At 40.7% G+C, this 19,194-nt stretch overlaps 1 protein-coding gene across 6 annotated transcripts in view; it reads left to right on the top strand.

The window, feature by feature from the left end:
- nek11 (NIMA-related kinase 11) overlaps positions 1 to 19,194 on the top strand; it is a 74,721-nt gene that overhangs the window by 723 nt on the left and 54,804 nt on the right. For all 6 annotated transcript variants that reach the window (XM_074654424.1, XM_074654425.1, XM_074654422.1 and 3 more), the window contains exons 2-5: positions 88 to 264; positions 12,343 to 12,508; positions 17,374 to 17,492; positions 17,801 to 17,865. In XM_074654424.1, coding sequence (XP_074510525.1) covers positions 107 to 264; positions 12,343 to 12,508; positions 17,374 to 17,492; positions 17,801 to 17,865 — 508 coding nt within the window. In that variant the 5' untranslated portion in view covers positions 88 to 106. The remainder of the gene's footprint in view (positions 1 to 87; positions 265 to 12,342; positions 12,509 to 17,373; positions 17,493 to 17,800; positions 17,866 to 19,194) is intronic.

The following is a 19,194-nucleotide window of genomic DNA, read 5'->3' as shown; positions in this document are numbered from 1 at the left end:
ATTAATGGCCATAAACAGCTGATTAAGGGTTAATTATTATTGTTAGTAGTGTCTGAGTGCATCACAGTGCACCTATCTTCCGTCCAGGTACAGGTGAGCCGAGAGGATGCCCAGGTTTCAGGAGGTGGAGTCAGGCCAGGCCCCGCCCCCTGGCAGCGGCGGCCTGGTTGCTAAGCGATACAGCATCCTGCAGAGCCTGGGCCGAGGCAGTTTTGGTTCAGTTTATCTGGTTCAGGACACCAAAGCTACAGACGGAGAACCGCTGTGAGTAAAACACCTCTTATTTTACATATATACATTTTTCACCGTTTTAGAGGGACTGTTTGTAACTTCTTACAGGTATAAATCATTGCGGGTTGGGGTCCCGTGCACGCTCGCGTGTGGCTATGCTGTTCAGACTCAGACTCCAACACAAACTACACGGAAGCAAAGTTATATCTAGTGAAGCCCGTCTGTTAAACAGTGTTGGCGGCGGTCGAAGGACGCGGGGGAGACCATAGCTTTGGTCTCCAGGGCCGGAGTCTCTGCTGTACTCTGCTCCTCTGCTCCTCTTCCCCTCTGCCTGCTTGCCTTCACTCAGCTCGCTCCACCTCACGTGCATGCGCGCACACTCCTCACTGCAGAAGAGTTAGTTTAGCTCTGAGAATATCAAGTAAGTGGACGTTTGTGCAGAAATAACTGCTGCAGCTCCTCCAGACCAACAGAGGTTTCCCGTGTCTTGTGAAGTGACGGGGCTCCGCAGCGAGAAACATTATCGTCTCCGACCGGGTGCCGGTGTCTCCCTCTGACCGCGGTGAGGAGGATGAAGCAGGAAAAGCCAACACTAGGATCAGCGGTGATTCATGGAGAGACCTTCGTCTGGTCAGCTAACATTACTGCCAAGCAGGTGAAATATATAGTGATATTGTGTTTTAGCTGACGTGTGTCGCATCACTGTTTTGAGCGATGCTCGTTCATGTCTATGTACAGCGAGCACAAGCGCAAGCCCGCCGCTGACTTTCGTTGACTTAACAGCCACAGGTGTCGCTGTTAACAAGCAATTCTAATTCTTACAAACAGTCCCTTTAAGAGAAACATTAAGATTTTTATTTTCATAAATAACTGGATTTCTAATAATTATGACTGTCAAGTTAACCTAATAATAATGCGTTAACGCCACTAATTTCTTAATTATAATTAAGAATTTATTTTTTTTCTGAGCACATTACACAACAGAAGTGCTCGCCATCCAATCGCCAAAAAATGCAATTCTTGCAGAAATCTCCAAATGTCGAAAGTTTTTGGTACCAAATCACAGCATGTCTTTTTCTGTGGTGTTCCTCAAGGTCTTGGTGTCTTAATGTGGTATTTAGGAGGGATTATTGATTATTTTTATCAATTCTCCAGTGGTAAATTGTTTTTAAATTTAGCACCAAATCTGTTTAATAAAAATTGCTGCAACAACTTATGAGACATAATAGAGCATGGGGATGACCATCATATACTTCTATCATAATGTTTTAAACCATTATACACTTTCACAATTTATTTTAATTCATTCATTCATTCATTCATGTTTATTTCTGATTTATGACTAAAACAACTTGACACACAGTGCTGAGCTGCATCTCATATTAATCTTCAGCTTTAAGATGATGTACACCACTTCTATGTGACATCTACTGTTGACCTGCTATCTCCCCCTAAAGACCCCCTGTACTCCCCTAAAAAAGACTAAAACAGGTCTATTGTGGGTCTCAGAGGGTTAAAGGCCCATATTTATATATTATTGTTAGTGTTATTTATTACTGCTATAACTGCTGTTTGACAACTGTCTAGTGGTGTGTGGTAAAACACATTTTAAAAACACAAGAATGATTGTCACATATAGCTCTAACCAGGAGTTGGACAGCAAGTCTCTGTATTTCTAAACACTGAACATGTTCAAATATAAGTTATCATGACAATCTGGGAGAGAGGATGGTTTGTAAACAAGAAGTCCGTCAGTTGGGCCTTGTGTTTCTGCAGAGAGTCACTAGATGGCAGCGTCCACCTGTGAATTCACTCACATATACTCACCTGAGCTAATAAGAACTGGTCCAGATGATCTGAAGTCAGTGAGTCAGACGGAGGCAGACGTCTTCAGATTCAAGGTACTTTACTTGAGTATTCCCATTTTATGCTACTTTCTACTTCTCCTCCACTACATCTCAGAAGGAAATATTGTACTTTTTACTCCACCACATTACACGACAGCTTTACTTTGCATATTATGAATTTACATAAAACATATGATTAATGTCTAAGGTATGTTGCATCTTTAGAGGTTAAACTAGCCAACAGTATATAAAGCAGTTAAAATTAGCACAACCTCAACCAGCTGTGATATCAAAATACTGCCTAATGCATCAGTAATAATATTCCAATAATATAAATATGATAATATATCACTCTCTGCCGCTGTGTGTGACTTTACTTTAAGTACATTTTGTTGATAAGTGAAATTTTAAATGCAGGACTTTTACTTGTGACAGAGTATTTTTGATCTGAGTACTTCTTCAACCGCTGCTGTTTTTCTTACTTAAGTACAAATGTGAGGTACTTGTACTTTATTTGAGTATCTTTATTTCTACTCTACTACATCTCAGAGGTAAATATTGTACTTTTTACTCCACTACATTTATCTGACAGCTTTAGTTCCTTCTTGTCCAGGTAAAACCAGGTATCTCCAGATGTGTTAATGTTGAATGTTTGTGATAAACTGAAGGATGAAGTGAAAATCCTCCTCATCCTTCTGAAGCTAAATAAACTCTTTAAAAAGCCTCTTGGATCAGCTGGAAAATGCTTCGTCACAAAGCTGAAAACAGAAAACTGAATAACCATATAGACCATGATGCATTGCTGCAGATTAAACTAGCCAACAGGATATAAAGTTCAAATGCAACATAAACTTTAATGCAGCAGTAATATTAATTCACGAACATCAGACAGTAAAATAATGTGTGTTCGGTGTTCACTAGTGTTGAGGTAGTTTTTCCCATGAGCACCAGGGCCTTCCTGTTTGTGCTGAGTGGACATTTAGTGATTTAATGAACACAACAACAGTTTACTGAGTCCATTAAGGATGTGTCTCATGACAGTTTCATTGATGGTCTTATTGGTTCTATGCAACAAGAATAATACATTAAGAACATTAATTATTTATATTATTAATATAACAAAGAGCAGCAACAGCAACGCTTTCTACACTAAAGTCACTATATGAACTCAATAATATCTCCGTAGGATACCTCCGAGTCTGAAAAGGGAAGCCTTAAACCTGCATTCTCTCTAATAGCCAGCAGGGGGCGACTCCTCTGGTTGCTAAAAGAAGTCTGATTGTATAGAAGTCTATGATAAAATGAGCCTACTTCTCACTTGATTTATTACCTCAGTAAATATTGTAAACATGAGTTCTTCTTCAATACAGCATGATTGGGACACGGGATTGGTTTCGCGGGGCGTGGTGACCAGAGCCTTCTCTGGAGGACGTATTGCCGGTCTGATATACTGTATGTCTCAGAGACAGGGTTGGTGTGCAGGTATACACAGGGAACAAAGGGTGCTGATACATCACTAGTTCATGTGTGTTAGAGTGAAGGGAGGCACATTAGCTGAGCAGGAAGAGCTGCAGCGTGTTGCTCAAGGGCACTTGTGTCTGCTGCAGGACGCCGCACGTCCAGAGAGAGACAGGAGGAGTCTCTCTGTTGTCAGAAAGCAGATGGTGAGTCGGTGGTTGGAGTCGTCGTCGCTGCCCTTTCACCATCTGACAGGTCTCCCCTCCCCTCCTCTCCTCCACCGCCAGATTTAGACACGATGCCCCGATCAATGTGTCAGCGTCGGCTCGTCAGTCTGTAAAATTCAGGTCATCGTCTGTAAAAAGATTCATCTCAGACATCTTTCACCCGACAGGTCCTGAAGTGCATCATGAAAAAAAAAGAAAACAATGAGAGCTCCAGATTAGTATTTAGGAGTTTTTCTGATGTGCCTTGACCCTGTCGGGATGCGGTATCCATGGCGACAGAGGAGCAGCGTCCGTTCACTCTCATCACGTCTCAGTTTGTCGGTGAGCCGATTAAAGCAGACGGAGCTTTTTGAGGATTTTATCGCCGTCCACCAACACAGTCGCTCAGAGAGGAACAGGAAGTCTGTTCTTCACTGAAAACACAAACTGTCCTTCTCAGAAACTCCACCACAGGAAGTTTTATTGTGAAAAAAAAGGTGGCATGTTGCTTTTGTTAACAGGGGATCAGGTCAGGATCGGAGCAGCTGTGTGACCCAGCTGATGGATGTCGTCTCCGTCAGCCTGTTTGACTTCCTGTTTGTAGCCAGCTGAGGCTGCTGTAAAACATGCTGGGAACAAGATTGTTGATTTCCTAGAAGATTTTGCTCCGGTCAGCGAATACAGTTCGGTCTGAATCCAGAGAAATCTTTTTATTCAACCCTCTGAGACCCACAATAGACCCATTTTAGTCTTTTTTAGGGGGGTACAGGGGGGCTTTAGGGGGAGATAGCAGGTCAACAGTAGATGTCACATAGAAATGGTGTACATCATCTGAAAGCTGGGAACCTGAAGATTAATTTGAGATGCTGCTCAGCACTATATGTCAAAATGTTCTAGTCATAAATCAGATAAACAGGAATTAATTGTGAAAGTGTATATTTATTTGTAATTTATGTAATTCAAGACTGTTTTGGGACCCCAGTATGCAGAAATATTCAAACACACCATTTTAGAATAGGATACAATAACACATTTATACTGCATGCAAAAAACTGCATAAAGTGGGCATGTCTGTAAAGGGGAGACTCGTGGGTACCCATAGAACCCATTTTCATTCACATATCTGGAGGTCAAAGGTCAAGGCACCCCTTTGAAAATGGCCATGACTGTTTTTCCTCCCCAAAATTAAGTGTAAGTTTGGAGCGTTATTTAACCTCCTTCGTGACAAACATATTAGCCAAGTACACTTAGACTTTTCTGTATACTTGTCAGCATAAGCCAAGTATACTTGAGCATAATCTTTGATAAGTACATAAAAAGCAAACTGAAAGCATACTCTCTTATTTTAAGTTTAAAAGAAGTATACTACTAGCACACTTGAATAAAATTATTTTTGGCAAAAAGGTCAGAGGTCACCAAAACCATTAAGTGTCATTGTCTGGGGAGCATGAATCTTCTGTGTGAAGTTCAGGGAAACACTTGTTGAGATATATAAGTGCTTTAAGTACAGCGACATCCACTAATTTAAGGATAAGACCAGAAATATTCCACATTTCCCTTCGTGTCAAAATGTTGAGACTCAAAAAAACAGTGGTTGTATCTTCTAACAAGTGTTGTGTGTGTGTCAGAGTGTTTACAGGAGCTCTGATGTCCTGTGAATTCATCATAAACAGACCGTCAGTGAGCTGCTGCTGAGTGATCGATCACTACGCCTCTCCTCGCCCACCTGCCCCCCGCTGACTCCCTCACATCCCACTTCATGTTGTGTCAAAAGTGGAGGGGTGGGGACTGATTTATTCACTTCCTGTTTGCCATCTTCTGCTCAGCGTGCAGGGGGAGCTTCAAGGCAGAAAAAACAACAGTTGCACTGAGCCAGCAGTACATAGATCCATCTCAGTGAGTGTTTAACACCTGCTAAGACACAATACTGAGCTGTAAAAACTCCCACCAGGACGCCATCGACTCCCAGAGAGTAACAGAGCCCGGAGGAAACACACTGAGGCAAACGCCTTCCTCTCCCCCTCCATCATCACCCCCACCTACCCCGTTATCGTCTAATTGTGATGTTAAAACGGGCGAGTCAGACGACTCCCGCTGCTGCTGTGATGAAGCAGAGTGACAGCCTGCTGAGAGAGGTGCAAATTGTTTTCTTCCCCCGGTTTTCCTGGATTTATCTGATTTATTTCACTTTGGGCAGCAGATTCTGAGCTGAACTCTGCAGACTGAAGTTACACCTGAGCAACAGGTGTAGTGGAGTAAAAAGTACAATAAAAAAAACTCCTTTTCTGTTAGTAACCATGATGAGGTATTCTCTAAAATAACATTTATACAACATATTTTATAATATTATGACTTTATTCTCATAATACTGCAACCTTTTTCTCTTAAACTTATGAATTTATTCTCAAAATCTCAGATTAAATTTTTTTTCCTCAATGTGGCCCCAATACTCTGTCGTACTTATGTAGAAAGTAGCAGAAAATGGAAATACTCAAGTAAAGTACAAGTACCTCAAATTTGTACTTAAGTACAGTACTTGATTTAAGTCATTTTTTAATGATGATGTAATCAGATGATATTCGACATATTCTGCAGGTCTTTAAAATTCTTCAAAAAAAGATCTTAGACGTTATTAAAGACTCCTAAACTGTGAAAGTGTGAAATGTTGTCTCCTGCAGGCTGTGACGTTAGTTATAAGATGTTTCTGTCTGGAGACGTTCACACCTCTAAACTAATAGTGGATTGTGCTAAAGGGGGCTGTTCACTGTGTTTTTGTGCAGTTTCAGTCGTCACCATCAGACCTGCAGCAGACAACAAACTCCCAGTTTAGTGTTTGACAACAAGAAGACTTGCTCCATCAACCCCTCTGACGCTTTGCAATTCTTCACTTTGTTTCTTGACACTCTGAGCGAGCAGAAGGTCACAAATCTCCGCCGACACAGACGAGAAACTGTCAGTTTATCGAGTCCAGACAGGTAATGTCAGGACCGGAGAGGCCGCTAACAGCTTTGATCCTTTGTTGAAGCCAAAAGGCTGCTGGGAAATCAAATTTACAGCCTGACTTCATAATCTGCAACTAAAACTTCTTTGCATTCAGTCCATTCAGGCGTCACCGCGATGTGCACTCAGAGGGTTTCTCCTTCTTTCCGGTGTGAAGCTCTTTACCGAGCCGCGAGCGCAGACTCTCTGTTGCTATGCAACTAAAGTGAAAGCCCGTTTGAAGTGTGACGCTCTGATTAAAGCTGAGATGTTTCTGAGTTTCTCTGCGAGAAGAAAAACACAAGCTTAACTGTCAGCAGCTCCGACTCTGAGCTGTAAACCAGGAGACACACTGAGGATTTCAACCTGCAACCACAGAGAAGCTGCTGGAGGGTTGAACTGGAATGACCTCTGACTCTACACGACCACCAAGATACACCAACCACAGAAGAAGAAGAACTTTAGTTCCTTTTGGAGTTTGACAGACGCTCCACAAACACATTCTCACTCCCAACTCGTCAAATATCGCTGCTTGATCAGTGCCCCTCGACATCGGAGACTGACGCACGGGGTACCTCTATAGCGTTATTTTTGGCCGGACCAGGGACGGCGAGTCAATATCGCTCGTTACATCTAGTATAGTCCTTCCATCCATTTCCTTCCTCTTCTCCGGTGCCGGGTCGGCCAGGCTTAGCAGAGAATTCCAGACGTCCCTCTCCCCAGCAACGTTTTCCAGCTCGGACCCAGAGGCGTTCCCAGGCTAGACCAGATATATAATCTCTCCAGCGTGTTCTGGGTCTACCCATGGGCCTCTTACCAGTTGGACATACCCAGAAATCCTCCAAAGGGAGGCGTCCAGGAGGATACTGATCAGATGCCCAAACATGCATAGTGTCCTCTCAAAATAACTTCACAGGAAGCTAGGTTTACGCAACACAACCATTTAGTTAAGGTTAGGAAACGGTCGTGGTTGACGTTAACTTTACTGACTAGCGATACCGACGAGTCACGTCACTAACGACTCGTGATAAAATGTCAACGTTACTTTTAGTTTCACACGGGACACGGACAGTCTCAGAGATTACAGCTTTGCTCATTGCTAATAAATTGTTTTATAATTCATAAATTGAAGTTTAATTCATGTTGAAGAAGTGCCATACTCTTTTAAGTAGACTAAAATATCTCTGAAACTCTCTGTACTAAAGCTTCTTGGTCAACTGTGATCTGAGTCATAGATGTGCTTTGAAAGGTCAAGAAATACTTTCATCTTGAGAGACATCATGTTTAAATATAAATAGCAATAATCTTCTTATTAAGGAGCACAACAGCCGACTCTGCTGCTGTATTATCAGCTGGATGTTATCAGGAGAACAGACTGTCTAAAGACGGAGGGCGCTGGAGCTAAAATCTCTTTGATCTGCTGTTTGTTGTACTCACTTTATCAATCACAGCTACATTAGGCAACATTTATGGAAGCTGCATCAGAGCTGTGTGTGTGTCAGACAGATGTGTCGTACCTGCGTCAGGTGGCGTTAACGAGGTCGACGAGGCCTCGCAGCAGCTCACTGACTGATGACTGATGTTCTGTCAGCATCAACCTCAACTGTGTTTTTCGCTGAAAGCATCAACACACAACAAGAAACACCACAAAAAGCAGCTATGACAGGGATGATTTATTAATGTAACAACACAATGTTGACCTGAAATAAAATGGTTTCTGTGTTAAAATACATAATAAAAAAAGATTAGCAGTTAGATTTACAGTCCAATAATAATTCTATACATATACAGCAAACATGGTTTTGGTGAAAAATACTGCAGTTTTACAAAATCAAGCTTTTCATAGCCTGACCCTGGCCATGAACTGGACCCTACCACACCATACAGGGGTGTCTTACTCTGACTTTACCTTTTAAACTCACACAAATAACAATAAATACATACAAAATCTACAGTCATTACAAAACAACACAAAATATAAACTATCTAAATTACCTAAAGGCATTATACACGCCATAAAGAGAAATAAACAATATACTGAAAGTACAACAAACACCCCTCCTTGTTGTACCACTTGGTCTCTCCCAGAAGTTTATTCAGACACGTGGGGATAATTTTAACCGAAACTCCTGCGGAGGACACACGACGGCTCATGTGAGTGAAATAAGAACTAAATGTATGCAAAACACCACAAATATCATCAGACTACGTTACATATTAGTTATACCAATGGACGGAAAACTATGAAACCTTTATTATAATCTAGTTATCTGAACTGTTACAGAAGCTAACTTAAGTCAAGGTGGTTTAGCTAGCTGTTCAGAACTGTAAGCCTGTCTGAGCTGCTAACCTCAACCAAAGAGGTAGAACTGTTGGCTAACTTGAAAGAAACAGTTTGAGTTGCTAAACTGTAGTGATGGCGAGATGAAGCCTCATGAAGCTTTGAAGCTTTCCAGCAAATTGGTTCGGAAAAGGGTTCATTGCTCGAGGCTTCATGTGCTCACAAAACCACCTGGTGGTCAAAGAGTGTAAAACAGACAAATATGATCTTAACCACGTGATAAGATAAGATACGATATTCCTTTATTAGTCCCGCAGTGGGGAAATTTGCAGTGTACAGCAGCAAAGGAGATAATGCAAGAAACAAGATGCATAAGCTAACACAGTAAAAAAGAGCTAAACACAGTGTAACAAAATATGAACCAAGTATAAAGATTGGAAGTATAAAAATAGGAGTCTATACAGTATTGACAATAAACAGACTATTAACAAAATTGCACAAGTGGAAAATGATATTGTCAGTGAGAATTAAATGAAAATCCACCTGAAAATATCAGGTTATTGTCAGTTTGTTGGTTTTTGGTGTGTAAGTGTAAGTGCTCTACTGGGATCAGTGCTGGTTGTGGTCTACTGCGACCACAGATCTGTGATATACTGTATTTTGCGCCAGTAAAGGCTGTTGGGAATGACTATAAACAATGAAAAAAAATCTATTACCATATAATCAATTTATATATATATATATCATATTTAATAAAATGTCTATTTAGTAAGTATATTATGAGTATATAAGATACATGGATAATAAACTGTAATTGTTTTGTGAGTAATGCATCTTATGTGTGCAAACCAATCCTAAATTAATAATTGCATTGTAGTGTAGTGTAATATAATATAATAATTGCAGGAGGGTTAATATTAGTGTTCTGTGTCACTTCTGGAAAGCGGCATTGGTTGAACCAGTGAAGATCTGAAACACTTCATGAACCAGTGGGCGGTACGGCCGGGCAGCGAGGCTTCGGATGTCATCAATGACGTCATTGGTCTAAAACAATACAAGCCTCGATACGCGCATCGCAGGAAACTTCCTGGATTACTCGACACACGCTCCGAAGCCTCGGCACAGCACGTAACATCACTACTAAACTGACACATTTTAAACTAAACTAAGTGCTTTAGCTTTTCAAAATCAAGAAACTGAGCTGTTAAATTCAACCAAGGTTGTATAGTTGCTTAACTAAACTGCTAGCTTGAACCAAAGTGGTTTAGCTGCTAAGAACTGTTAGCTAACCTGAAAGAAACAGTTTGAGCTGCTTAAGTGATTTTAACCTGAAACAAAGTGGTAGAGTTGATAAACTATACAGCTAACTTGAACAAATGGGGGTTAGCTACCAAACTACTATTTTAGCTACTAAAGTGGTATAGCAGTAGCTACCAAACTGAACTGTTAACTAACCTAAAGTGGATTGGACAATAAACAAAACTGCTCGCTAGTCTGAACCAAAGTGGTTTAGCATTAGCTGCTAAACTAAACTGCTGAACCAGAGTTCAGCTTAGCTAGTTAATTTTAACCTAAATCAAAGGAGTTTAGCTGCTAAACTGAACCTGCTAAAGGTTTGCTAACAGCTTCACTGGAACATCAATGAATAAATATCCTATTAAATTCAATTTCCCATTATAAAATATAGTGTATGCTTTTCAAACCTTATGCTCATGTCACTGAACTAAACAGTTTGAGTTGCTAAACTGGTCTATTACCTTAACCAATATCCTTCAGCTGATAAACTAAACTTGCTGACGGTTTGCTAACAGCTTCATGTGAAACCTTTATGCTCCTTTCTATAATAACTATAGACTGCAGAAAACACAAAGTGAGTACAGGACGTTGGAGGCAGATGATTGGATTATTTGAACGCAGTAAACAGATCATATTTCAGCAGGAAACATCTAGAGTTTGACTCTGGTGGTCTGAAGCTGGGGGGTTGAAAGCAGCGCTGTGCTGATAAAGCAGAGCCTCCATTTCACCTGCTGACCTGCTCACCAATTTAACAAGAGCAGAAGAGATGGGCAGCTCCGCAAGGAGCAGCTGATTAACTCCCTCAGGAAGAAGTGGAGGTGGAGAGAGGTTTGATACCCTCACTGCTCCACTGTGCTTCTTTTGGCATCGTGCTATTGCTATGAGCAGTTCTTCAGTCTGGATGTGAGGGTGACCCAGAAACAGTCACGCAACATTGTCCCCCTTTTCACCTAAAATTATTACCAGATTACAAACCAGGATCTTCCTTTTAAATATACAGTTATAAAATAGTTCTGGACTGGTAAAAATAGCAACTCCATGGCTCTGTTTCTCAGTGACAACTCGCTGGGAACATCCCAGCTATCGTACCTTGACTACTTATTACTGCATGATGAATATTATTATTTTGCACGTTGTAATTTTGTTGGTTCACTCTGTACAAACATCTGTTTCCTGTCTGTCCGTCCTGGAAGAGGGACCCGTCCTCTGTTGTAAAGTGTTTTTTCTTTATCCAGTTAAGGACAGAGGGCGTGGTGGGCTGTATAGATTGTAAGGTGGGGACGATTCACCTATCTCCCGATTCGATACTATTACGATACTTGGGTGCCGACTCGATATGTATTGCGATTTTTAAGTATTGCGATTTGTTATTACAAATTATTGAGATTTTTGTTAACTTTTTTTTACACGAGACCATGGAAAAAAAAATAATTATACACTTCTAGGGACTTTTTGGGAAATATCTAAATTAATCCAGTAAAACTGTTTGATTTTCAGCATGTATGTATTCAGAGATGTCCTGAAGTCAAATATATCAGTCATTGTCAGGAATTATTTGTAATAAATATTATATAATTTCCCTCACAAAAAAGTGGTATTTTCTTTTTAATTTATAAGGGACATGTTATGTTTTATACATCTGGTGAATATAATCCAATCAGTCTTATTTCCATATACAGTTCCCTTTGTTAGCACCTTATTTTGAAAACCGGACGTAGTCACACTTGTATACTTCCTCTAACTGTTGGGGATTCTTTCACAACAATGACCGATTCGCTGTACATTATAGCCTACCTTGCATATAAATGAAATTGACTTGACTTAGCTTTTGGTGCGTGGGCCGGCGTGTGGCACTTTACCCTTCCTCCATCTATAGTATGACAGAATAACATGAATCTATAATACTGTGAAGATATTTTTAGTTTAAGATTAATTGAAGACATTGAGGATTCTAATGTGAGCTGATTGGTAGTGAAAGTAGAAAAGACCTCTCGACATCACTTGGCTCACCTGTTTGACCTCTGACCTCTGTCTCTGTCTCCAGCAAGGTGTTGAAACAGATTCCTCTGGGCGACCTTCGACCTGACGAGACGGTCCGAGCAACGCAGGAAGCCCAGCTGCTGTCTCAGCTGCACCATCCGGCCATCCTCACCTTCTACCACAGCTTCCTGGAAAGAGACGCCTTCTGCATTATCACTGAGTTCTGCCAGGTAACACCAACACTGATCAGAACCATCTGAATGTACCCGGGTTTGTTTGACATTTTTGGTGCCAACATTTATGCTGTATACAGAAACAAGAATGAGCAAAACTATGCTTTTAAAAATACAAGACTTAGAATCTGACCAAACAATTCAATGCAAAGTTTTGATAGCAGACAAATTTCGGTGCTAAAGACATATTTGTATAAATATTGATACCCATCCTGGCAGTATTCATCCATCTGTTAGTTTCTGAGCAAGACATTTCTACAAGTTGGAAACTGATTTGGCCAAAACTCGTTGGACGCAGCATCACTCAGGAAGAAAAACAGATGTCCAACACTTAGGAAGCCTAAGCCTCTAAACAGTCTGTTATACTGTATATGAAGCAGGCTGAGAGCTGAAGTGTGTCTCGCTGCAGCTCCTCTGACGTCCACTAGATGCTGCTGGGTGATCAAACTCTGACTGTATTGAAGTGAATGGGAAAACATCCAACTTCTCTCTGCAAATGCAAAGTCAGGACAGTTTTTACACAACAGGTTCAGATCTGAGCACAGCTTGCACATCTACAGACGCAGTTATTTATAAGAGTTTTGTTTTTTTCTTGCATGTTACAAACAGTCTGATAGCTCCAGTTGAGTTGATGGTTAGAGAGGAAGCTGTCTGTGTGAAAGCCCTCACTGCTTCAGTTATGTGTACCTTCATGTTATAATAAAACTCAGGGTTCAGCAGTAGCAGAGAATGACTGCAGGCATTATTTACTAGGGGTGGGAAAAAAATCAATTCACATATGTATCACGATTCTTTTTTTTTACGATTTTGAAATAGATGTTTTAATGCCAGAATCGATATATTTGCTTCATTTGAGTCTATGTGGAGGTAGAAGGAAATTACCGCTTTTATTGTTGTACTCTGAGTAACGTGACGTCATATCCGTTCCGTATCCGTCAACCAAAACAAACCGCAGCAAGACGAAACAAGAAAGTATAAAACGGTGGAGGGTCTGCGTGGATACGACCTGCACTCTCACATTTTAAATCCAAAATGGTAAACACTACACATCCAGTAAAGTATGGAAACATTTTGGGTTTCACACATTGCAGGAAAAGCAGAGCTAGACATCACGGCTAAAGCTGCATGCTAACTCTGTCACGGACAGGAAACGTTATCGTATTGCGGTAACGTGCGGTCAAGCTGGCCGTCACTCTCATCTCCGTTGTCAAATGGGCCACTGAAGAAAATACCCCTAATTTGTGAGGGAAATGTCTTTATTCTTTGATTTTTGGGTTGCTGGAAAAAAAAATTATGAATAATACCTGGCAATGACTGATATATTTGACTTCAGGACTACTCTGACTACGTACATGCTGAAAATCAAACATTTTTACGGTATTAATTTAGAGTTTTTCCAAAGTAAAAGTGTATGACTCAACTATTTCCCATGGTCTAGTGTTAAAAACATTAACGAAATCAAAACGCAATACTGAAAAATTGCAATACATATTGAATTGGCACCCAAGTATCGTGGTAGTAACGAATCAGGACATAGGTGTATCGTCCCAGCTGTAGTAGAGCTGCAGTTTCTCTGCTCAGTGTTGCTGCTTTTTCCGAACATCCATCATTTCTGTTATGATCATGTGAGGTAAAAGAGAAAATGAAGCAATAATATGAAATTGGATCTCTCCCCTCCCCCCTCCACCTTCCTCTCTGTGTTTCCATCTTTCCATTATATTTCTTTTCATCTCTGCTGTCTTGATTACAGCAGGTTCTGTCTTTTCTTACTCTCTCCTCTCCGCTAATGAATCTCACACTGCCTTCATCTCCACTCTCACGTCCTCTCTCCCTCCCACACATGGTGTTTTCTGCTCGTCCACGTCACTCGCTGGTGATCCCCCCCCTCACTACCCTCCCTCGTTATCGGCAGTCCTCCCCCTGCAGCTCAACGGTACTCTGCAGCTCCAATATCGCCTGAAGCTTTAATTCAGATTTACTCATTTCTCTACTGGTAACTGGGTTTTTTCTTTATTGCATTTGTACACCAGCATCAATAAAAACACGGGCAGGAAGCTGCAGCGGCTCATTTGTCACTAAAAACAGTCGATTTTTCATAAAGTTTGATTTTAAAAAAGGATAAAAACGGTCTGCACACATACTGAAACTGTCCAATCAAAGAGCCCAAGCACTCAGAGACCCTCAGAGCTATTGTTTCTAGTCAGACCATTACCCTCAACCCCCTGCAGAGCTGTGGAGGACTCTGGGGTTTCACTAGAGAAGAAACAATGAAGAAATCAAGCCTGGTTTTGAAACAGAAAATGCATACCAGACTTTTTTGTACAGTAGATTGTAAATGGTTTACAGAGAATACAAGATACTGAATCCCAACACCGTCCGGTCTAACAGTCAGTGGGAAGTCAGATGCTTCAATTCCTTTCGTGGATTTTTCTATCAAAAAATTTAAAGATATAAGATTTGACTATATATATATATATATATATATATAGAGCCAAAGTAAAGCCGGAGCTTCCAGAAGTAAGAAATTGATTTATAACAATGCTATTAACTAAAAATCCAGCCTTGGAACAGGGGTCATCAGCGCTACGCGGCGCTCCCATTGCTAAGAATTAAAAAAATAAAAAATGTGAACATAGCGGTTGTGGCGGTTGCTCGCAATCCCCTGTGGTTTGCTTGTCAATGGCACGTTGCTCGTTGCGGTATTGCGGTTATTTTGACAGCCCTAAATTTAAATTCTTTAATCTATGATGTACGGCAAAGTATTGCAGTCACATTACAAAAAAAGTATTTGATTTATAACAATCATGTTATTTACATATTAGAGGGGAAGTATTGATTATTTTAAGAGATTCTTATCTTCTAAGATTCTGAATCGATTCACAACTTCCAAAAATCAATTTTTAAAAACATTCTTCTACAAAACAACCTAAATATCTCAACACCGTCCGGTCAGTCAGTGGGAAGTGAGATGCTTCAATTCCTTTCGTGGCTTTTTCCACTCAAAAAAATTTAAAGATATAAGATTTGACACTACTGTATAAAGAGAAACAAAGTAAAGCTTCCAGAGGTAAGAAAACCTCATTCAAAGTCCCATTGATGTACAGTATAACAACGCTAATAACCTTTCTCATCAGTATGTCGTGTGGCTCGCTTCATATGTTTAGATAACGGCAGTAGTTTCTTGAATAAACATTCTTATCTTGTTGTTTAATAATACCTTTTAAGCGGCCGATACGATGCTGCACACAAATGGAACAAACTTCCCGGTGATCTTAAATGTGTCCCAAGAGCCAAATCTAGATTAAAAACTCTGTTGTTCGCTGTTACTTTGATTGGTTTCTCTACTGCACTTTTATTTCCTTACAACTTATTACTGCACTGTAACTGTATTTCTGGTCTGTTCCCTTTGTATTTTATTTCATTTCATCTAATTTTAATTTATTTTATTTTGTTTTTTATTGCTTATCGTTTTTAAATGTTGTTCTAATGATTTTCTTTGCAGATGTAAAGCAGTGTGAATTGCCTCTGGTTAGTTCACATGTCTGTAGTAACAGCAGGACTGTAGAGTCAAAGAACGTAAATTGATAAGAAGTGAAAGTCAATTGTTTGTTCAATTGCCACATCAGCACCCAGCAGCAGAGCTATGCTTCCACCATTTTGGACTGAAAGCGACTACCGGACGCCAGTAAAACGTCCGCCTAAAAAGAGCCGTACAAAAGTAAAACAAAATTATTTCTATTCTATTGTCATATTTAATGTCTCTACTGAAATGTCATGTGTTGAACAAAACAAATATTATAAATATGCATACTATTATAACTATTTACTCATTTATTTATTTAACTTTTTAGCCCGGCTGCTTCCCAGAGGAGCATAAAGTGAGCAATGGACATAAATGGAAATTCGAAAAATCCAGCACACAGATTTTGAGAGAAATCTCAAACTTTTTCATGTCAAGGATCCAAAATGGAGTCCAATAGACCACAGACCATGGATGTAGAGGAGGGTCCAATAGACCACAGACCATGGATGTAGAGGAGGGTCCAATAGACCACAGACCATGGATGTAGAGGAGGGTCCAGTAGACCACAGACCATGGATGTAGAGGAGGGTCCAATAGACCACAGACCATGGATGTAGAGGAGGGTCCAATAGACCACAGACCATGGATGTAGAAGAGGGTCCAATAGACTACAGACCATGGATGTAGAAGAGGGTCCAATAGACCACAGACCATGGATGTAGAAGAGGTTGTGTCCTGTGCTTTTACCCTGCGTGTTAGTAAATAGCCTACAACTCCATTAAATTCTGTTGATGTCATGCTACTAGCACTACTAGCTACTGGCCGATAGCCGGTTGTTTGGGAACAGAGACGTTAATACATCCACCACGGTACAGGTTTACAGCATACAGCCCATGGGTGTATTATAAGATAATAAAAGTGATGAATTACAGCCAATAGATCCATTATTACAGCCGCATACAGCTAGCAGGAAGCTAGCAGAACCGGATATGTCATATGAGCGTGCAGCGCGATGCAGTCCCGTGGGTCTGATGCACGTTCATTATGGTGAGGAAAATAACTCTGGATTCAGATATTAGTTCATTTTACAACTTTTAGGACATAATGATTTAAATGAGGGATATGTAAGTGTTCTTACTGGGAAGTTGATTTACCTAAAAAAAAATATGATCTTCTGATTTATAGACGTCTCTTTATACATCCATGGACACGGGCTCATTGGTGTTTTCGGTCCGAAATGGCGGCAGCACTACCGCAGCACCATCGTCTCTGGTTAGGTCATGTGTCTTCAGTTCATGTGTCTCTGAACCGAGTCATGGTTGATAATTACCCCCATCAGGATCGGGATCTGGACTGTAAGATTGAGGAGGTGAGACGAGCCGGGCGGAGCCTCCCAGAGATCCAGGTCATCGATTGGCTCATCCAGCTGCTGCTCGGCCTTCACTACATGCATGGAAGGTGGGGATACGGTCGCCATGGCAACACGCATTCCTCCCTCTTCCTCCTCAAGTGCATGTTTCTTCTCTTTCTGCTCTCGGTGTATATTTCACATGTTATGGATAGTTAGCTTCATTAATACGAATCTCACAGCATTACAGCGGCTGGCTGGAGGTCAAAGGTCAACCAGTTAATAGATGTTCAGCCTCTGGTCAGATAGCTCCACACCTCACATAATCGATCGATCGATCGATCAATAATCAGTCGGGTGAATGAATTTATCTGATGGTTTTGTGTCCCGTTTCATTGACTGCTGCGCTGCTCTGCAGGCGAATCCTCCACCGAGATCTGAAGGCCAAGAACATCTTCCTGAAACAAAACCTTGTTAAAATCGGTGAGTTTCCTCCTCTGCTGCTGCTGCAAAGGCTCATGGGACTTTCTCCATACTTGTGTGTTTATATGTGTGTGTGTGTGTTACAGACTAAAGACTCATGAATAGAAACGTGTTAATGATGAGTCCATATTAAAGCAGGAGGAAGACTGTTTGTATTTTGAGTGTAAACTCCGCAGATTGTTGCTGCTGTTGGCAGTTTTGGACTTTAACCAAACTCTGTGATCACCATCTGCACACACAGAACACAGAACACAGAACACAGAACCCAGAGGCTGTGAATCAGCTGGAAGCTCGTCAACTCACTGAGAAAATACATTTGTATATTTGTGTCTGAGTTCATGCTGACACAGAGAAACATGCACAGATTGTTCCGTGACATCTGCCGCTGTAGCTTTTTGATTTTTCATTTAATCTTTTGTTTTACCAAACACAATGAAAAATGATAGTTTAATTCTTTAAAGGGACTCTGTAAGAATCATAAATTGCTTATTAACAGTGACATCTGTGGCTGTTAAGTCAACGTCAGTCAGCGTCCTGCTGCTTGCGCTTGAGGTAGCTCGCACTACCGACACACACAAGACTGATTGATAGGCATCATGTCGATTAACATTAGCAACATTAGCAGCTAAAACCAGCTAAAACACATTTCTGCACAAGCTGCAACTTCTACTGAATATCCACTGATATTCTCAGAGCTAAACTAACTCTCTTCCGCTGGCTCGTTTCGCTGCGGCTTGCTCTCTTTTGCTTCACCACTCACTTCCCACGAACACACACTCCCACAACACTAGTTTTCCTCCGACTTCTGTCTTGTTTTGCAAGACATGCTTCACTATATATAACTTGAGTCCATTTCTAACCAAACATTAGCTATGGTTGCACACTGTGAGCCCTGCAGAGAGTAAAGACACTTGCGAGTGTCGTCACACACTTGCGCATGTCGTCACATCTGTTGGATTTTCCTGGAAAAATAGGCCCGGGTTCTTTAAATTAAAAGCAGTCTACAGGCTGATAGAGGAAACCGTGGAAGGTCGAGAAAGGTCTAATTTTTTAGGTTACAACCTGTTCACACATTGGAAATAAAAAACAATTAAAAAATGTCTGTGTGTAAAAAAACTTACATACAGTCCCATTAATGTGTTCATTACTTTAATGTTGCAGCTGGTAAAGGTGGAGCTCATTTTAATGACTTTACATCGTGCTGGGTAGTTAAATCTACAATAATATGTCATCATTTATTAGTTGATTAGGTTTTGTTTTAATAATCTGAGTCTGTAAAGCTAAATGTAGAGGAGTAAACTGTATAATATTTCCCTCTGAGATGTAGAG

Source organism: Sebastes fasciatus, chromosome 12 (assembly GCF_043250625.1).
Source record: "Sebastes fasciatus isolate fSebFas1 chromosome 12, fSebFas1.pri, whole genome shotgun sequence".
Classification (NCBI taxonomy): Eukaryota; Metazoa; Chordata; class Actinopteri; order Perciformes; family Sebastidae; genus Sebastes; species Sebastes fasciatus.
The sequence above is the reverse complement of the archived record's forward strand: the minus strand, read 5'-3'. Positions and strand labels throughout refer to the sequence as shown.